We start from the raw sequence: 17,902 nt of genomic DNA on the forward strand, positions 1-17,902 counted from the left end.
TGTTAACAAATCATTTTTGTACGTTTTTTTCCATCCACTTTTCCATCTTCAATTTGTATTTCTCCTTTATATAGTCAAGCATACACTGAGTTCCCCCTCTGTATGAAATAATATGTATGAATAAACCTTGCCATAAAATGTTTAGAACTTCAAAAAACAAGGCTATATTTTGAAAACCAGGCCGGATATGGAGGTATTATTAGTGTAGTCTTTACAGAAGAGGTTGACGGAGTCTGCGCGCAGGTACAGCAGCGCATCACACTCGGAGGGGAGAGAGAGAGAGAGAGAGAGAGAGAGAGGCAGAGATATTTATAGCCTAAAGCGGAGCTGCAGCACAGAGATAAGGCTTGGGACCAAGCCGCAGGCAGACAGGCAGACAGGGCTTAGAGAAACGAGGACGCGTCAACATGAAACACTTCCTTTCGGCAGTTTTATTCGGGGCCGCGGTGGTCGCCCTGGTCCGCGCGGCCGGAGCCGACGGGGAGATCTCCTTCGAGTACCACCGTTATGAGGAGCTGCGGAAAGCGCTGGTGTCGGTGTGGCTGCAGTGTCCGACCATCACCCGCATCTACACCATTGGGGAGAGCTTCGAGGGCCGCGAGCTGCTGGTGCTGGAGATGTCCGACAATCCCGGGACGCACGAGCCTGGTCAGTTTTACGCATACACAAAGTCTGCTTCATAATGCGGTGAATGTGCACCCCTTTGTCCCCGCTTTGCTTCTCGGTAGGAACCCCACCACCACACGCTGTGATAACAGAAACACATCACGCACTATTGCGCAGAGCAGCTTGGTGATGCCCGGATTTGGTGTGAGGAGACATAAATGACCGGTGGGGCTGATATCCCTTCAGAAAACAGCAGAGGTGGAGCGCAGGTGTGTCGTGCTGTGCGTAAAAACGGCGAGCGCAGGGCCTGCTGCATCACTTCAGAGGAATGGAGATGATAGATTGTGGGATCAGCCACGCAAAGCCGCCATTTTGCTGGTTGATAAGAATCTCCGTGCTTATCGGGAGTCATGATTCTGAGAAAACATCCCAAAGGATGTGAATCATGCCCAATGAGGGCACGGCTCATTGGTCTGCGTTTGAATTACACTTTCCAACTAAAAGCAGTTGTATGTTGAAATGTGTTGGCCCCAACAAATGAGGAAATAATGTTCAGACACAGAATTCAGAGGAGGAAGCTTAGACTGAATATTAAATGAACCAGTAAGCCCTGATAGGCTTGAGTCATGGTGTTCCTCAGAACTGGTGAATACTGGATATTACCATCATCTTCATCACACTGCTCTATACTAAATAAACTAGTACGCAGGCTGGAAGAAATCAGTGAGATGAGATTTCTTCTTTAGATGCATTGCACCTTTTTCTGTCCCCCAAGTTATGCACCATTCGAGAAGAAACTGAACTATTTATTTTGCCTTTTTGACTATAAGATCCATTTGAGGAGCACACTGTCATCTAAAAGTTCATCAGATGGTTTTAAAAATGTTGCAGCTGAAGTAGAAAACTGTTGAATGTAGTTTTAAATCAAACGTCACTAGACAATATCCTTATTCTTATTGTGTTTTATTTCAGACTGAAAGGCTGTAATTCAAACAGTCCATGATTTAATCATCAAACGTTCTGGCTGTTTCAGTCAAACTTTTAATGCCTGTCTATATTTGATGACGATTGGTTGACAATGATGTCCAGTCTCTGACTTAAGTTTGTAAACCAAACCAAATGTACTCCTGTTACCACTTTAACCCCTGAACACTCAGTGTCTGTACTCTGTGGTGAGATGAACTCTGTTGACACGTACAGAGCAAAAATACAACTGTAACGGATTAGCTTGTGTACACATATTATCATTCATTAATGAATGCTGGTACCAGTTCAGTGATTTCTAGCCAACTCTCCAAACAGAAGCTTTAAACCGCCGACACTGCCGGAAGTGATTAATTTGGTCTCGGTAATCCTGAGACAGAGTCTTCAAAAGGAAGAGGAAACTCTGTCATTACTGCATATAGCAGCGTATAGAGTGTATTTTGTGGGATTTTAACGATAGTAGAATTTGTGTGTAAAGGTGTATTTTTCTTTCTGGGTGTGTTTGTGTGGTCTAAATGGTGCACCACAGGTCTGGTGAGCAGCTCAGCTCACATGGTCACACAGTCTAATGTTCGTAGGTACTAAATAAGCCTGTAATAGTCTGGTGGGCGTGCGCAGGCATGAGTCACAGTAGCGATGTGGAGCCCTTATTACAACCAGATGAGTTTCCAAGCCGCTGCTTCACCAACAGGGGTAGTGCCTCCCCCCTCCTACCCTCTCCTCTCGTCCCTCCCCACCCTCTCCCTCTCCATCCTTGCCGAGCAAAACATCCACAGAAAGAAGGATGAAACAGAGAAGGAAAAAGAGGACGAGGAGCTCCAGAGACTGACGGGGCGAAGGCGAGTGAAGGAGGAGTGATAACACACAGGGGGGTCTGCGACTAGAAGAATAAAATCTGCCATCTTTAAGCTTTTTTTTTTTTTTTTTTTTTTTTTTAAAGGTGTCCTACCAATATTTGATCTGACCCTGCTCTGTGCTCAAACTAAGGTGGAGCTGAAATAGCAGTTGCCGGGGCAACAGATCGGCTTAGAGCACTGAACTGACTGGCAGCCTGTGGTTGGCTGGCTGACTGGCTGTCTGGCTCCGGAGGACGATGGTCCTGAGCTGATGCATCTGTCAGTAAGCAGCCATCTGTCATACACTGCGGCATGGGAGCTGCCTGTAGCCAGGAGTGTAAACACTGGTTTCATGTTAATATACAGTGAGAGCGTGCATTGCAGAACGTATGGGAATCAGGGACAGTAGGCCGAGGTATTCACAGCGTTCTGTTAAAGCTCTTCTTTTTATAATTGCAGATTTAGAAAACAATCATGTTTTGGGTTATGATCATATGTACAGTGCTGATGGAGAGCATCAGAATGATGCTGCACCTCTTTTTTCTCCAAAATTCATAAAAAAAAATGTAATTGCAGAATTGTCAAATTTGCCATATTGACATTTAAGCCAAATTGATTGATTCACAATGTTCACTTGAAGCTTCGTTTTGATCCGCTACAGTTTTCTGTGTTAAAGGTACTGCATTACGCGTTAATACAAACTCATCACTTCCTCTATCTGTTTCAAATTAAAACCCCTTCAGTGTTTCAGTAGACAGAAATCAACAAATTATTGACAAGGCATTGTCATTTGCAGAACGTGTTGTGACTGTAATGGGACGATCAAGAACAATATTGAAATTTGCTTCATTATATTGTTGACTTTAAAAAAAAAAATCTCGGCTACATTATTGACCATTGTATGTAAACTTGCCTCCGCAGTGGTTTCACAAACTTAGAAACAAACTTAAGAACTTAACAGTGCGCTTGCCCACGTGTGCACATGTTACAGGTGCACTGCTGTACTTTGACAAATAGCACTACGCCCTGGTTACAGTCAGTACAATACTCCAACGTGCGCCCAATGTTACAAAACCTAGAACAGAATGTAAATTAAAATAAGTCAACGTTGACTTTTGTTTTCACACTCTGAAAATCCTGTTTGATCTTTCCAACGTGAACTTCATCACCTGACTTCATCCCTTTCTCCTGTGATTATTACAAGAGCTACTTGAACCTTCTGGCCTGTTAGTAGATACAGTTTTCCCATGGTTTAACACCCCTCTAATAACCCATAAGACAGATGTGTGATGATAACCATCTTTTTTTATTGTCTGAGGGGACATGATGCGAACTCTAGTCTTAAGTACAATTTAGCACCGATCAGTTACAAGTTACTTTATAGTTTTACAGCCCTACATTTCAAAAGGAAAAGTACATTTTCCTCCTCTGCTACTAATGATGTTAATTATTGAAGCTAAAGTTAATGCTACTACTACTTAAACTGTGATGCAGCCATTCTAATGCACAAACAATGAGTACCTTAACTTTTAATACTTTAGGACCATTTGGATGACAGTGATCAGGTACTTTTATGTAAGTAAAAATGATGTGAAAACTTCCCCCTCTGAACACGAGTGACATATTTTGTCATTTAACGGAGGTGTTTACTTCTCACAGTTGGCTCATATTGGAGCTGAGAAGTGGTGTTTCTCTTCAAGGAGAAGGGGCTCGGGCGAAACGCCTTCGTCTCTCATGCCTGGAACCATATACAACATTTCTAATATAAGGAGAAACCCTATCTTGTAATGGCTTTGTAAATGTCTGAAGGTGAAGGAAAAATCATATCAATATGAGGCCCTGCTTCATTCAATATACTGCAGACTGTCTCATGTGGTGGAGACAGTCATCAGACTCCACGCCGGACTGTTTTATCAGACGACAGAGGAAGTGTGTAATCCCCAGAGAGCACGCATTAAGATGCCCAGTTGAAGTGTATAGCAGCCAGACACACTGCCGAATACATCATATCAGATGACATATGGTATATTGAATATAAAGTGTCTTTCAAATGGAACATGTTTCCATTAGAGGGCGTCACAGTGAAGGAGAATAGAGTGTAAACCTAGTATATATTTTTTTATGTTTTCACTATGAGGAGACTCTTCCTGAAGAGATAGCAAAAACAGCTGAGAGACAGAAGGAGCTGATGGAAAAGGGAGATAAAAAAAAAAAAAGAAAGGAATGATGATTTAGAAAACAGGACATCTTGCAGGACAGCAAGTGTGATGAGGGAGAAGAAGAGGGATGGGTGAAAGAACGCAGAGGGAATAAGAGAGAGGCAGAAACGGAAAGAGGATGAGAGGAAGGCCAAGGCATCAGCCAGAGGTCATTCATTATACATCAGACGCCCACACGCATCCCCCTCCTCTTCCTCCTCCTCCTCATCCTCTGCCTTCACTGTGATCTGACTACTGCTTCATGTTGTTTTTCTTCTTCTACTACCCGTCGCTCTGTTCTTGTTCTTGCCCATGCAACATTTTTTTATTGTCCTCTACGTTCACTGTTCCTTTAACACTCACTGTTTTGTTTTCTGCTGTCTTGCAGTTTATTTAGCGTTCTTTCTCAACATGCTGCGTGACATCCCAGCCAAAGTCCCACCTCCCTCTCATTTCTGTGTATTTATTTTAGACATTACTGCGTCATTACTTTTCCTGCAACATGTTGATGGAGTTTTCTGTCCATTTTTTCTTTGTCTAACACGTCATTTTATGAGACACAGAACAGTAGTTATTTTGTTCTGTAACAATCAGCAGCTACAGCTCCCACAAGGCTTTGACATTGTTCCAATGTTGTTTAAGGGAAATAATTGCATTACTGTTCTGTCTTATTTGAACTAAAGGGGTTTCCCAATATTACTATCTTGTACATATTTAACATAGAATATAGACATCTCAGACATCTAAATATTAGAGCAGGAACAATCGATCAGTTCAAAGGATTATCAGAGTATTTAGATTCAGCTTCAACTATTTTGATAATCAGTTAATGGTTTTGTTTCTATTTCTGTTTTTTATTCTCTAAACTATTTTAACGGGCTACATGACATCATCTCTACTTAACTGCTTGCCAACCACTCCTGAAATAACCAAAAATGTTAGCTTTAACATGTATTTGTGTATGTAGTAAAATTAAGTGTTGAATTGAGTGAGAATCCACAACTTTGTAGTTTTTTTTTTTTTCTATGACAGTGCATATCTAAAAGAGTCTTATACAATGGTAAATAATAGAACGCAAAATTTGCTTTATTTGGTGTAATTTGTTAAAATTTGACAGTTTGAAAATGAAACTGGAAAGATAGTTTGGGATTTTAGTACAAGATCTACTGCAGCATAAGATCCAGCGCAGCGCAGCACTGGTGCGCTTCCTCCATGCGTGTCTGTAATATGAGTGAGAGTGTGTTTACTCTCATCTCCGAGTTGATTCTTCTCCCTGAGCACCTGCCCCTGTCAGGGTTGCCACGACGACTGAGAGCACTAATGTGGTGCTTCCCAAATGACATTGTAGCTGCAGTCATTATTACGTGGTAACCTAGCAGACCACATCGATCACTTGTCAGACACTCTGATCATTTCTGACACTCATAGGATGATGCAGTGGGCTCTGCCGGCATCGGATGTGTTTTATTGATCTTTGGGAAGCAGGAATCAGCAGGGGTTAAAGAGAGGAGCTGTGCCATTAATGCTCTCTCACAAAACGTGTGAAATTTGGGTTTTTAAATATGTTTTCGGATGTGAAATGCATCAGAACAGGAAGGAAAAGGAGATTGTTTTGGGGACACAGAATATCGCAGGTACCCATGTTGTAATGTAACAACCCTCTGAAATGTTCTTAATCAATTAGACGGACAGAAAGTAATCAGTGGTTAGCACTGTCGCCTCACAGCAGAAAGGTTCTGGGTTCGAACCTTGACTGGGGCCTTTCTGTGCGGAGTTTGCATGTCCTCTGTGTGCCTGCTTGGGTTTCTCTCCGGGTACTCCGGCTTCCTCCCAAATACATGCATTTCAGGTTAATTGGGAATTCTGAAAAAAAAAAAAATAATAATCCCCTTAGCTGTGAATGTTAGCGTGAATGGTCTTTGTTTCTGTCTGTCTCTATGTGTTGGCCCTGTGATAGACTGGCGACCTGTCCAGGGTGTACCCCGCCTTCTCCCAAAGTGTGCTGGGACAGGCTCCAGCCCCCCTGTGACCCTGTTCAGGATACAGCGGGTGTAGATAATGGATGGATAGACGGATGGAAAATAATCACTAACATTTTTAATCATTCATTGCTAGTGTCTTTTGGTTCTATGTTTGTATCATTGTAAACTAAATATATTTGGACATATATTTGTGAATTTTCTTTTTTGTTTAATTGCAAGAAATACTGGTATATTATCTGTTATTAAAGATAATATATGCATTATCACAGGTGTGTTTTAATGTGTGAAAAATTCACACATTTCAGTTCTATGCGTGAGGGATTTGTGTGTGCATATGACAGAACAAAAGCTTAGGAAGCTATGAAGTTATGAAGTTATGAAGCTGACAAGCTTCATGACGGTTTGAGAAAGAAAAGGAATAAATTAGGAAAAGACGGACACTTTGTTGTTCGTGTAAAAGAATAAACACAGCTCTTCTCAATGTGTGGGTGTGCAGAAATGATAATTATATGAATACAAATGGCAGTTGTGCTGAATTTAAGGAGTGAATTATCATCACCTCTCCTCTGCTCTGCCATGTATGCACACATCAGCCAAAACACATCTGAAATTCTTAACAAGGCCTACTTGGCCCATGATGGTTTTAGTGTGTGGTCTACATATACAAACATGTACAGCTCTGCATTATGTCACACGCTAACATGAGTATCAACAGCACAAAAACATGTCTCTAAAGGGGGAAACAAAAGGTCTCCACATACTGAGCATCTGTGTAATAGCTTGAATCCCAGTAACTCCCATTGGAAAACTTCAAAGTGTGTGTATGAATGCAGAGTGTGTGTGTGTGTTTGACAGCTCTGTCAGGCCTCTGAAGCCTGTAAAAAACATTCAGTGCCGCCAGGATGGAAAGAGTTAATTGTAGTCTTGAAATCATTAGTAGCAACTCTGAGAGGAACCAGAATGGTGCATTTAAAAATAACCCGACTACCAGATGTTTGTTGGGCGGTGTGTGTGAGTGTGTGTGTGTGTTACTCTCTCAAGCATTACTTTACATCAAACACTGAAATGTTCAAATCAGCTGAAATGTTCAAATATTGACAGACACGCACACTTATATACTTATTTGGATTTTCAACAGTATTTTACTTTTAAAATGAATGAAGTGAAAAACAAGGCAGAGAAATGCCAAAATCAGGGTAAAAATAAGCAATAAAAATACACACAAAAACCTCACAATAAAAACGGGACCCCTACAGCAATTTGGCTTCAAACACACACAGACACACTCCTCCTCATCTGCCGATCTCGAGCTACATTTTATAACTGATCTGAACAAAAGACTATTTTTTTCCATCAACAATCAAAGACGCTCCTTTGTTTTCATACAGCCACAGATAGACATTAATCTTGAGTAAATAGGAAATGTGCACATCATGCTGTGAGTCTCTCGCATGCTCATGTGTGTTTTGTATATATTTGTATAGCTGAGGACAGAGAAGAGAAGGAAAGGCTAATTAGTATATAAAACAGATGGTGGGAGCATGGGTCATTAGAACACAAATAGGGACAGAAATAGCTCTTAAATGTAAAAATAAAATCACCTGTGATGAAGGAAAGGAGAGTTTTTGTCCCTACTCACTGACACATCCAAGATAAGCTAATGTACCAAATGGTACAAAGTCTAAGTTTAGATAAAATAAGGGAAGAAAATAAGTCTCGAAGCAACAAAACACATTAATTGTTTGTACTTTTAAGGTTAAAGCAAGCTTCACTGCTGAAATAGTATTTTTTCAATGTGAGAAGATGAATATGTTTGTGACAGCGTGCGGTGTCAGAGTCTGTGATCACAAACAATAAACGTCATGCATTTTATATATCACAAGTTTCCCTGTGGATGTGTAATTATGTAACATGATGTCCTGCAGTTAAACTCTCTGTGAATCTGATCTCAGACCTGTCACAAGCTGTCCGCTCTGCAACGAGTAACAGGCCGAACAATCTGTGACAGTGTCATTACCTTAATCCACTGTGTGTCGGTCATTATTGTCCTAAAGGAGTCCAGGGCTGCGATGTTCACTTCTTTTTAACCTTTCAGTGGATGAGTCAGTGTGTTCATCACTGCTGGACCGTGTACATCCTGTGTTATAGCTGGTCGAAGGCTCTGAGTGTCCATGGTTACATCCATCACAAATGAGCTGCCTTCTCCTGGTCCTGAGGAGATAAAAGGACTGTTTCTGTGACTACCGACTAAAATGCTTCTTCTTACAAAGGCGATGATGTTATTGTGATGCTTATGTGGCCATTTGTGCCTTATTCAAATTCAGTTCTGCCTCTTAATATGAGCCATTTACATGTTGTTCAGAACAAGGTTGAATACATAATGTCAAATCGTAGCTCTGTGACGCACAAAAAACAACATGTATCTTTTGGTTCCCCAAAGGTGAGCCTGAGTTCAAGTACATCGCCAACATGCACGGAAATGAGGCGGTGGGCCGAGAGCTGCTCATCTACCTGACTCAGTACCTGTGCAACCAGTACCAGCAAGGCAACGAGACCATCATCGAACTCATCCACAACACCCGTATCCACTTCATGCCCTCAATGAACCCAGATGGCTTTGAGAAGGCCGCCTCACAGGTGATGACAAGGCAAAATCACACTGCATAGCCTAGAAACCTGATCCAAGGATTTAACAGCAGACAGGTTGAGTTTACAATGATACAAACATTAATCTAGGAATCACAAATCTTGGCCTTAAATTACACAGCAAGACCCGTATCAAAGCTCCAGACACTTGTGCCTCTTCATTCCTCTGTCTCTGTCTGAACATCCGTTACTATTTACTACGCAGCCTGGAGAGATCAAAGACTGGTTCATGGGCCGCAGTAACGCGCAGGGAGTGGATCTGAACCGAAACTTCCCCGATCTGGACCGCATCATCTACATCAACGAGCGCGAGGGTGGAGCCAACAACCACCTGCTGCAGAACATGAAGAAGGCTGTGGATGAAAACACCAAGGTAGGTGAACAGAACAAGTGATTAAAGGCTAAGACGGGGGTTGTTCCTCATTCTCAACAAATCCAATCAAAAGGGCAAAACAACAATGTGTGTCACACAAGCCTTTTCAGATTATCTTCCCTGTCTCTGTCAGCCCAGAACGAATTCATTCCCACTCAATGTGCAGCGCTGTATCACACCCGTCAGTCCACAACAGGACGTCGGTGTCATGTTTTGGCTTGGTTAGATAGATAGACAGTTACTTTATTTTAGATTAGGCAGGAAAAGTACACTTTGAAAAGTGTGACTGGGGTCAAACCCAGGACTTCTACCTCGAAGGTCATGGTTGGAGTTCATGAGATGGCAAAGTTTCTTTAAATAATCTTTTCCTAACCCTAACCAAGTCGTTTTTTCCCAAACCTAATTCCCTGGTTTTTGGTGGCTAAACTTTACTTTTCACACGATGTGTGAAAACACGTGACACAGACACGATATCCTGTGGTGGACTAATGGGTGTGTCACACGATTTGGTGTGAAACCGGGTTGCAACATGATATGTAGTTTCCTAACTAATTTCCTTTAATATTTACACTATGATTTGATGTCATTTTTAGCAAATGTTACTCAGATAAGAATAAATTATGCATTTGTTGGGATCTATTTTTCGGTGTGGATGAATAAACATTTGGTTCTCTGCGGACATTTACATCAGAAGGGTGGAGTATGTCGAGCTGACTCATAGCTGCTATAATCGGCATTTTGAATAACAATAAAAATGAATTGAGTTGAGGCTGCCTCATGAACCTACAGAAAATTAACTAACCTGACTTGTTTGCAGGTACTTTATAATATTATTTAGTTATTAGAAATTGTAATTTTGTACATTTTTGCCTTTTCTGCCATTGCAGCTGGCTCCAGAGACCAAGTCTGTGGTCCACTGGATCATGGACATCCCCTTCGTCCTCTCAGCTAACCTGCATGGAGGAGACGTCGTGGCCAACTATCCGTATGATGAGACCCGCACTGGTATGCACACGTACACACATGCACACAATCTCATACCCTGTTTTTCGTTTTGTTGTTTAGCTTGTTAAATTGTATATAAACTGTTTCCTTCCATGTTATAAGGATGTTTGTGCAGATTTATTGAAACAAATATTTGAGCTGCTTTTCGTCAGAATGTCGTAAGTTTGATTTAAATCAGATGGAAAATGTTTCCTTTCTCGGCATTATTCCTCAGAGTAAACAAAATGTGCTCAGCAGGCCTACGTTTAATGTGTTGCAGATGCAGGTGTTCTGCTCACACTTTATCACATACCACTGACTAAACATTGTGCACTTGTTTGTTCTCTTCCATCTCATTTCCTCCTGAAAGGATCCACCCACGAGTACAGTGCCAGTCCAGATGATGTGATGTTCAAGTCTCTGGCCAGAGCTTACTCCATGTACAACCCGGTCATGTCAGACCCTCAGCGACCCCCATGCCGCAAGAACGATGACGACTCCAGCTTCAAAGATGGCATAACTAATGGCGGAGCCTGGTACAGTGTGCCAGGAGGTAAGAGCTTCCAATATCCTTTTGTTTTGGCGTTTCTCAGGTTAAAACACACCTGTGTTACTTGGTTAAAGCTGAGCTGGATGTGGTTGAACAATGAGTAATTTTCAACGTCAAGGTTAAAAAAAACATTTTTTTCCATACTTTCATGCTATATTTGAACATGTAGCAAATACAATATATTATAGGGCAGGCTTTTATTTTGAAATTCAAGCCGAAGCAAAAATAATTCTATATTTGACCTAAAAACATAAAATATATATATTTTTTTATGAGGTTGCCTTTCATTTTTTTTATCAAACGAATTGTGACTAAGGTGTGCAGAGACATTTTACAGTTAAAAAACTAACTCACACAGTGCTCTCTGGTGGACAAATCATTTACTGCAAACACTATTTCTAAAATCATTAAAAACAAAACTTTTGTACTTCTGAACATCAGTTTTAAAAGATTTTTTTTTATCAGTGGATATTTTTATTTATGATGAGCTAGAAGCGGATGTTACTTGGTCAGCACATGTAAGAGTCGGGTTCTGTTCAACAAGTTGAAACAGCAGTTTTATGTGACCCATGTGTCTAAATTAACTCATTTTTCAGCTAAAATGTAGCCCATTTTAAATTTGGAAACCTAAATTCTTTCTTATCAAAAATAGCAAAAATCAGGCTTATTGATCGATCATTTCCGCTTTGATTCTCTACTTCCTGTCACTACCACTCATTCATATCAGTATCGCTCTCTTACTGTCCTTGTTTTTACCTGACAGGCATGCAGGATTTCAACTACCTCAGCAGCAACTGTTTCGAGATCACTCTGGAGCTCAGCTGTGACAAGTTCCCCAATGAGGACACACTTAAGAACTACTGGGAGCAGAACCGCAACTCCCTCGTCAACTACATCGAGCAGGTAGGCAGAGCACTATAAATATACACATTATAAATCATGCTGTCAGGTCTCATCTGTTTTATGGATTTATTTGAAGCACCTGACACAGATACAAAACCAAGGTGGGTTATCTCTTGTGAGGAAAAAAAAAATACTCTGAATAGGCTGTTTGTCAGGGCTGAGCTGACTCCTCTGGCTGTTCCCGAACTATTCATGACACATTTTCTGATCTTAGGTTGGTTGAGGTATGATAAAGGCACAGCTTGATGGGATAAAAGAAACATCACTTTGATGGTAAAAGGGACCCAGCTTTGACTGTTGGTAAGTCATGGGACATAAACTGCAGTCTCATGGTGTCAAAAGTCACTCCACTACTTCCACCTTTACTACTGAGCATGCTCAGAAGAGGTTGCTTGACCAAAAAAACATAATGGTTGCTTCAAGCACTCAAACAGTAAATGCTCTGGAGGAAATGCTCTCTGCATATCCTTGTTATTCTCAGATTCCACATTTTTTTTGCATGTTTCCTCTCCAACAAAGAATAACGTGCCATTTATACCCAACTTTAAACAGAGATCCGTCCCTCCGTCTTTGAATCGAACTGAATCTTTGTGTGTCTGTGTGTGTGGTGTGTAGGTTCACCGTGGCGTCAAGGGCTTTGTCCGTGACCTTCAGGGCAACCCCATTTCCAATGCCTCCATCTCTGTGGAGGGTATCGACCATGACATCACCACAGGTACTAGCATTCAGTCCAAATGTACCCAATCTTAACCAAACTAACATTCTCTCCATCACACTCAACATGTAACTGAAGCTGCGTGAGAAATTGAATGGTAAAATGCTAGAATGCCCCCATCTTGTGGACATAAAGGGTACTGCATCATTTCTTTTGTCTGATTTCTGTTAGTTATTTGCACCTGCTCTTGTATCACAGTGACTGTAATATGTAGTGCTGTGAATGTGATTATTTCCACAGCTGCGCATCACCTGCTGCTTTGTGTGTTGCTTGAATACATTTATTAACGAAACAACCTGTACTTTATAGCCAAAGATGGAGACTATTGGCGCCTCCTGGCTCCAGGAAACTACAAAGTGGCGGCCTCTGCCCCAGGATACTTGACTGTTATCAAGAAGGTGGCTGTTCCCTACAGCCCCGCAACCAGGGTAAGACACACACACACACACACACACACACACACACACACACACACACACACACACACACACACACACACACACACAATCTAACTCACATTTGCTGTCTGGTCCTTTCAGCTCTCTAAAAGGTTTGAGAAAGACCTTATAGAGTTGTGTATTTACAAATATGTCTAAGCACTATTTGTGAATCAAAATATACCTAATTGTTCATTATAAACAGGCACCTTTATGTATCATTCTTTCATATTGTAGACAGTGCATATGTGTAGACAGTGCTTGCATCAGTCAAATATACAGCATCTTCTAGTGTAGAGGCGTCTTTTAGAGTAACCAACCAACAGTGATTCATTACAGATGTTTACACACCAATGACAAGAAGACAGATTGTGATGCCTCATTTACACTTGCTTTACTATGACTGGATTATTGTATTCCTGGAAATTCACTGAAAAAGAGCAAAGTTCATGAACCCTTGAAACAAAGTCATGTTTGTGTGAGACTATTTGTTACATAAGACAATGAGCTGGGAGCAATTTAAGATGGCTTCAGTTTTATAGGCCTGCAGATGTGAACTATCCAGATTTCACAAGACCATTACGAAGACTGATGGAAAATCTAGACTTGAAGGGAGCACCTGTGTTTTCGGCAGCTGCACTTTTAAACATCTTTTTCACAGAGAATAGTAATAGTCAACAAAAGGACCATCGTAGGGTTGCACCGATCAAAGGTTTGCTAAGATTAGCTAAGATTAGCTAAGATTAGCCACCATAAACTACAGGTCATACCAGACCAACTGAGGCTGCAGTTCTAAAACCCTCCAGTGTATTGAATTAAAATCTGCAGATTTTTTTCTTATTAACTTTGTATTTATAAAAGGAGATTATAGTATTTTTTCTTTACAAAATATGCCATATTTTTTCTTTAACAAAAGCAATATTTTTTTTCTTACCAGCCGTGTTTCTCATTTCAACATGCCTTAAATTCGTATTGCAGTGCATCCACTCCTTTTAAAGCTGTCCGGGGGGGAAGTCCTAATTTGTCAATTAATTTCTCAGGAAAATAAAACAATTAAAAAGATTCATAATGATCACTAACTTGCTTCTTCAGAGATTTGAACTGCATCTCACAGTCTTCATCACTAAGCAGACCCGGCTCAGGTGTGGACCAGGAGTCAGAGAGGTCAACCACACCAGATGCCAAAGATTACTCTTGAATCAAGATACTGAGTGTGATATTCGTTTATATGTGACCACCTGTTACTGCGAAACCAATGTTCCTCATTCATGCTGTGTTTCCACTGCACGGTACCAGTTCAGCTCAACTCTAGTCCACTTTCCTCTTCAGAGAGAATGTCATTTGTCACATGCAGTACTGTGTCTCCCCAGGGTAGCTGGTTGTCAAAAGTGACAACGTGTGAAACCCTGATTTCATCTTCTGCTTGACACATTTTTTTTTTACCCTTTTGTTGGCAGCCAAACAGAGAAATGACTGCAGGTCCTCAATTGACCACTGGGTGGTTTTGGTGGTTTCCATTTATTCAAGTCGTCCAGTGAATAATAAAAAAAAAATGGTGGCTGCTATCGTAGCTTGGCTATGTTTGTGCAGAATGTCCCATTAGTGATGATTCTCTCTGACCAATCAGTGGTTTGCAGTATTTTCACATCACCTCTAGCGATTGCCTCATTTGGACCTTTGAAGGGGAGGATACCAAAAATGTAACAGGAACTATCCCCAACTTTTGCCCAGTGGATAGCTGAACCATGTGGTGGTCACATGAGGACACATGAGCCACTTCTATTGGCTGATAAACAGCCTTGGATGCCGTTGAAAAAGTTTTCCAAAGTGGAAACTGTAAAATACAGAAAAGGTTGTGGCCGCATCTTTTACTTCTTAGCTCTGATCTCTTCTCTGCCTTGTTATTCTCAGGTGGACTTTGAGCTGGAGTCTCTGATAGAGAGGAAGGAGGAGGAGCGGGAGGAGCTGATGGACTGGTGGAAGATGATGTCAGAGACACTGAACTTCTAAAGCGTTTGTCCCTCTGATGATCGAACCACCCACACATCGATGTAATATATTCAACATTCTGTGTGCCCGTCCCCTCTAAAAAGAATATACTGTCTCTTTTTGGTTGTTTCTCTTTCCATTTTTGTTTTAATTGATTACGTTGTTTATTAATGTAACAGCTTGCCTCATACTCCTGTAGATTGTTTGAATATCCTGCACACACAGTGACAGACAAAGGAGGAATTTGCTGGTGAGATTGGTGTTGACTTCTGTGGTATTGTGTTTTTTATTGTACACGTGACTGGTAACCATGGCACCCATCTATATAACCAATGAATGACTGAGTAACTATATATGTAAAAAAAGAAGAAGAGCTGTTTACGTCATTACCACATGGCTCCGTCTATAGGAATTCATTTTTTTCCCCCTGTTTTAAATGTCTCTGTTTCTCCAGGCTTTAGTACAAACACACAAGCTAATGCACACAAAAACACACACCCTCTCAAATCCCGGTAACTGTAAACACACACGCCGATTTATACTCGTTCTGTTTCTTTCCTGTAATATAAAAGAATACAATGCTATTGTTCTGAGATAATCAGGGACATTGAAAACACTGTAAAATCACTGTAAACATTATATTGTAAACAATCTATACAGGCAAGCTCATTTCCCTGTATCTTATCGATGTTGAGATGTTTTTTTTTAAACTGCAGCACAGCTTTGATTTTAGCACAAGATAAATGGTTATAATATATACTGTATTTATGAATTAGGTATTGCAAGAAATGTGTGGTTTTGTAACTAAGAAAATCTAAAGAAAACAAGGCCATAACACTTATTAATCGGTCCACCTCAGACTACCCAAAGCCATTCCTTTGTATGTGCTCTACACAGGAAATACTGGAATACTGCGGTAGGAGTTGTTTTTTCAAAGTAAAATTAAAACACTAATCTTCTGAGCGGACGCCTGACTGTTCACCCAGTGTGAGACCACCAAGAGGATTTATTGAATGTATGGAAACAAATACAAACTGTAAAGAATGAACTGATCAATAAAATCCCCCTCTTTATGTTGTCAAACTGCAGTCTCGTTGCCTTTGTTTGAGCTCAGACGGGGACTCAGAGTCTACAGGTGTTAATTGGTGCGTTGTACTTCTTAATGAGGCTGAATGGAGCACATTAGTGAGGACGAGGACTCATTACGTTTTTGGTTAAAGCCTGTTAGTCTGTCAGAGCTCAAAAACACCCCTCTTTTTCTTCCTTGGTTGCTTTAAAGGGACAGTTTGCCTCAAACTCAACCCTTTCTACTCTGGAGGCCCCTGTCCTGGGACCAGGTTGAATCTGCCATCATAACACTACCTGCAATAAAATTAAGCAGAGTTACAAATGGCAGGTTCAATAACATTAAGGGTCCTTGACTCATTGCTATAAGGCTGCTAGCTACTGTCTCCATTTTTGATCAGACGGAAATATAATTTAAATGTCTGCTGGAGTTTTTCAAATCTCACTCTGGCCTGATGATGTTGACAAGCAGACTTAATGTTCTTGATAATAGTCTCACGTGTCTCTTATCCATAGAGGAGGGTTGTTTATTACTTGGGGACGTGTTTAACATGGAAATTTAATAAAATAGCAAAGGCGTTAATGTGTAATACTATATGTGGTACTATGTAATATTTAGGACGGGATGTGACTGAACGAAATATAGTCACATTTTTTTTAAATTATGTACCGTTTGTGGGATTTACATAATCAAATTACTGTTTATATGTATCAAGATATTAATTATATATCAAAACCAAGTCCAATAGATAATAGGTAAATTTTAAAATTTCAGGGTATTGATTCATCTGTTTAAACTGGAGGCCAGAAAATAAAATAAACGGAGGAATACAACAAAAAGTTTGGTACTTTATTTTCCTGGGCAGATCCTTCTGTATATGGTGTACCTTCATGTGATTTGCAAGGCAAGTAGAAATCCACATAAATACAAATTTAAGTGTTAGCTAGTAAGCAATATTTTAGTTTTAGGAACTGTTTACTGTCAGTCAAGTCTGTTTTGTAAAGTTTACCTCGGTCTCCTGCTGCCTTGTAAAAAGCTAATTTGCATGAATCAGGCAGAATAAGTGAAAACACCTGGGTGAATGTGCTTGGCCTTCAAACACACCTCCAGACAGACAGCAGTGAGAAATCAGGAATAAGAGGAAGAAAGTGTTTTCCATGGACTTGTTAACCAGCCGGTTAATGGCTGTGTAGTACACAGCTGTGGGGAGGGACATCATAATAAAGGTATGGACGGATGTAAGGACGTTCTGTATGTTCTCTTCGGAGTTCTGTTATTTTCTCAGCCTGCATTAATTGACTCATCCTGCGCATAATAATCGTTTTCATACAGAGCATTTTGATATGTCACGGCAGAATAAGTGCAGGTATAAATAATGAAATTAATGATGGCTGGATTCCATTTAGCAGCTTTATTTTCAGGGTTTTGGCACACGCTGGTTCACTTTCAAACTGTCACGACATCCTGGGACTTTTGAAAGAGCAGAGCCATCGTTAACACTATTAGTAACGTCTGTGCTTTTCCTACTAGGACTAATGTTGGCTGTGGAAATTAAAAGTCAATTACTTTCCTACTTTGACACACATGGACAAATCAGTTTACTGTTTGACTTCATCTTTGTTTTCAGGTTTAA

The 17,902-nt window shown here is 40.6% G+C and overlaps 1 protein-coding gene across 1 annotated transcript; it reads left to right on the forward strand.

The window, feature by feature from the left end:
- The first annotated feature begins 277 nt into the window (after positions 1-277).
- On the forward strand, positions 278-16,286 carry cpe (carboxypeptidase E). The gene is made up of 9 exons (XM_069168277.1): positions 278-648; positions 9,047-9,243; positions 9,458-9,625; positions 10,513-10,630; positions 10,980-11,162; positions 11,923-12,062; positions 12,678-12,777; positions 13,087-13,205; positions 15,126-16,286. The coding sequence occupies exons 1-9, from the start codon at positions 408-410 to the stop codon at positions 15,222-15,224; spliced, it is 1,365 nt and encodes a 454-aa protein (XP_069024378.1). The 5' UTR covers positions 278-407; the 3' UTR covers positions 15,225-16,286.
- The last annotated feature ends 1,616 nt before the right edge of the window (positions 16,287-17,902 follow it).

The sequence above is a fragment of the Embiotoca jacksoni genome, unplaced genomic scaffold, assembly GCF_022577435.1.
Source record: "Embiotoca jacksoni isolate LCO1_2020_lvr unplaced genomic scaffold, fEmbJac1.0.p SCAF_4, whole genome shotgun sequence".
Lineage (NCBI taxonomy): Eukaryota > Metazoa > Chordata > Actinopteri > Embiotocidae > Embiotoca > Embiotoca jacksoni.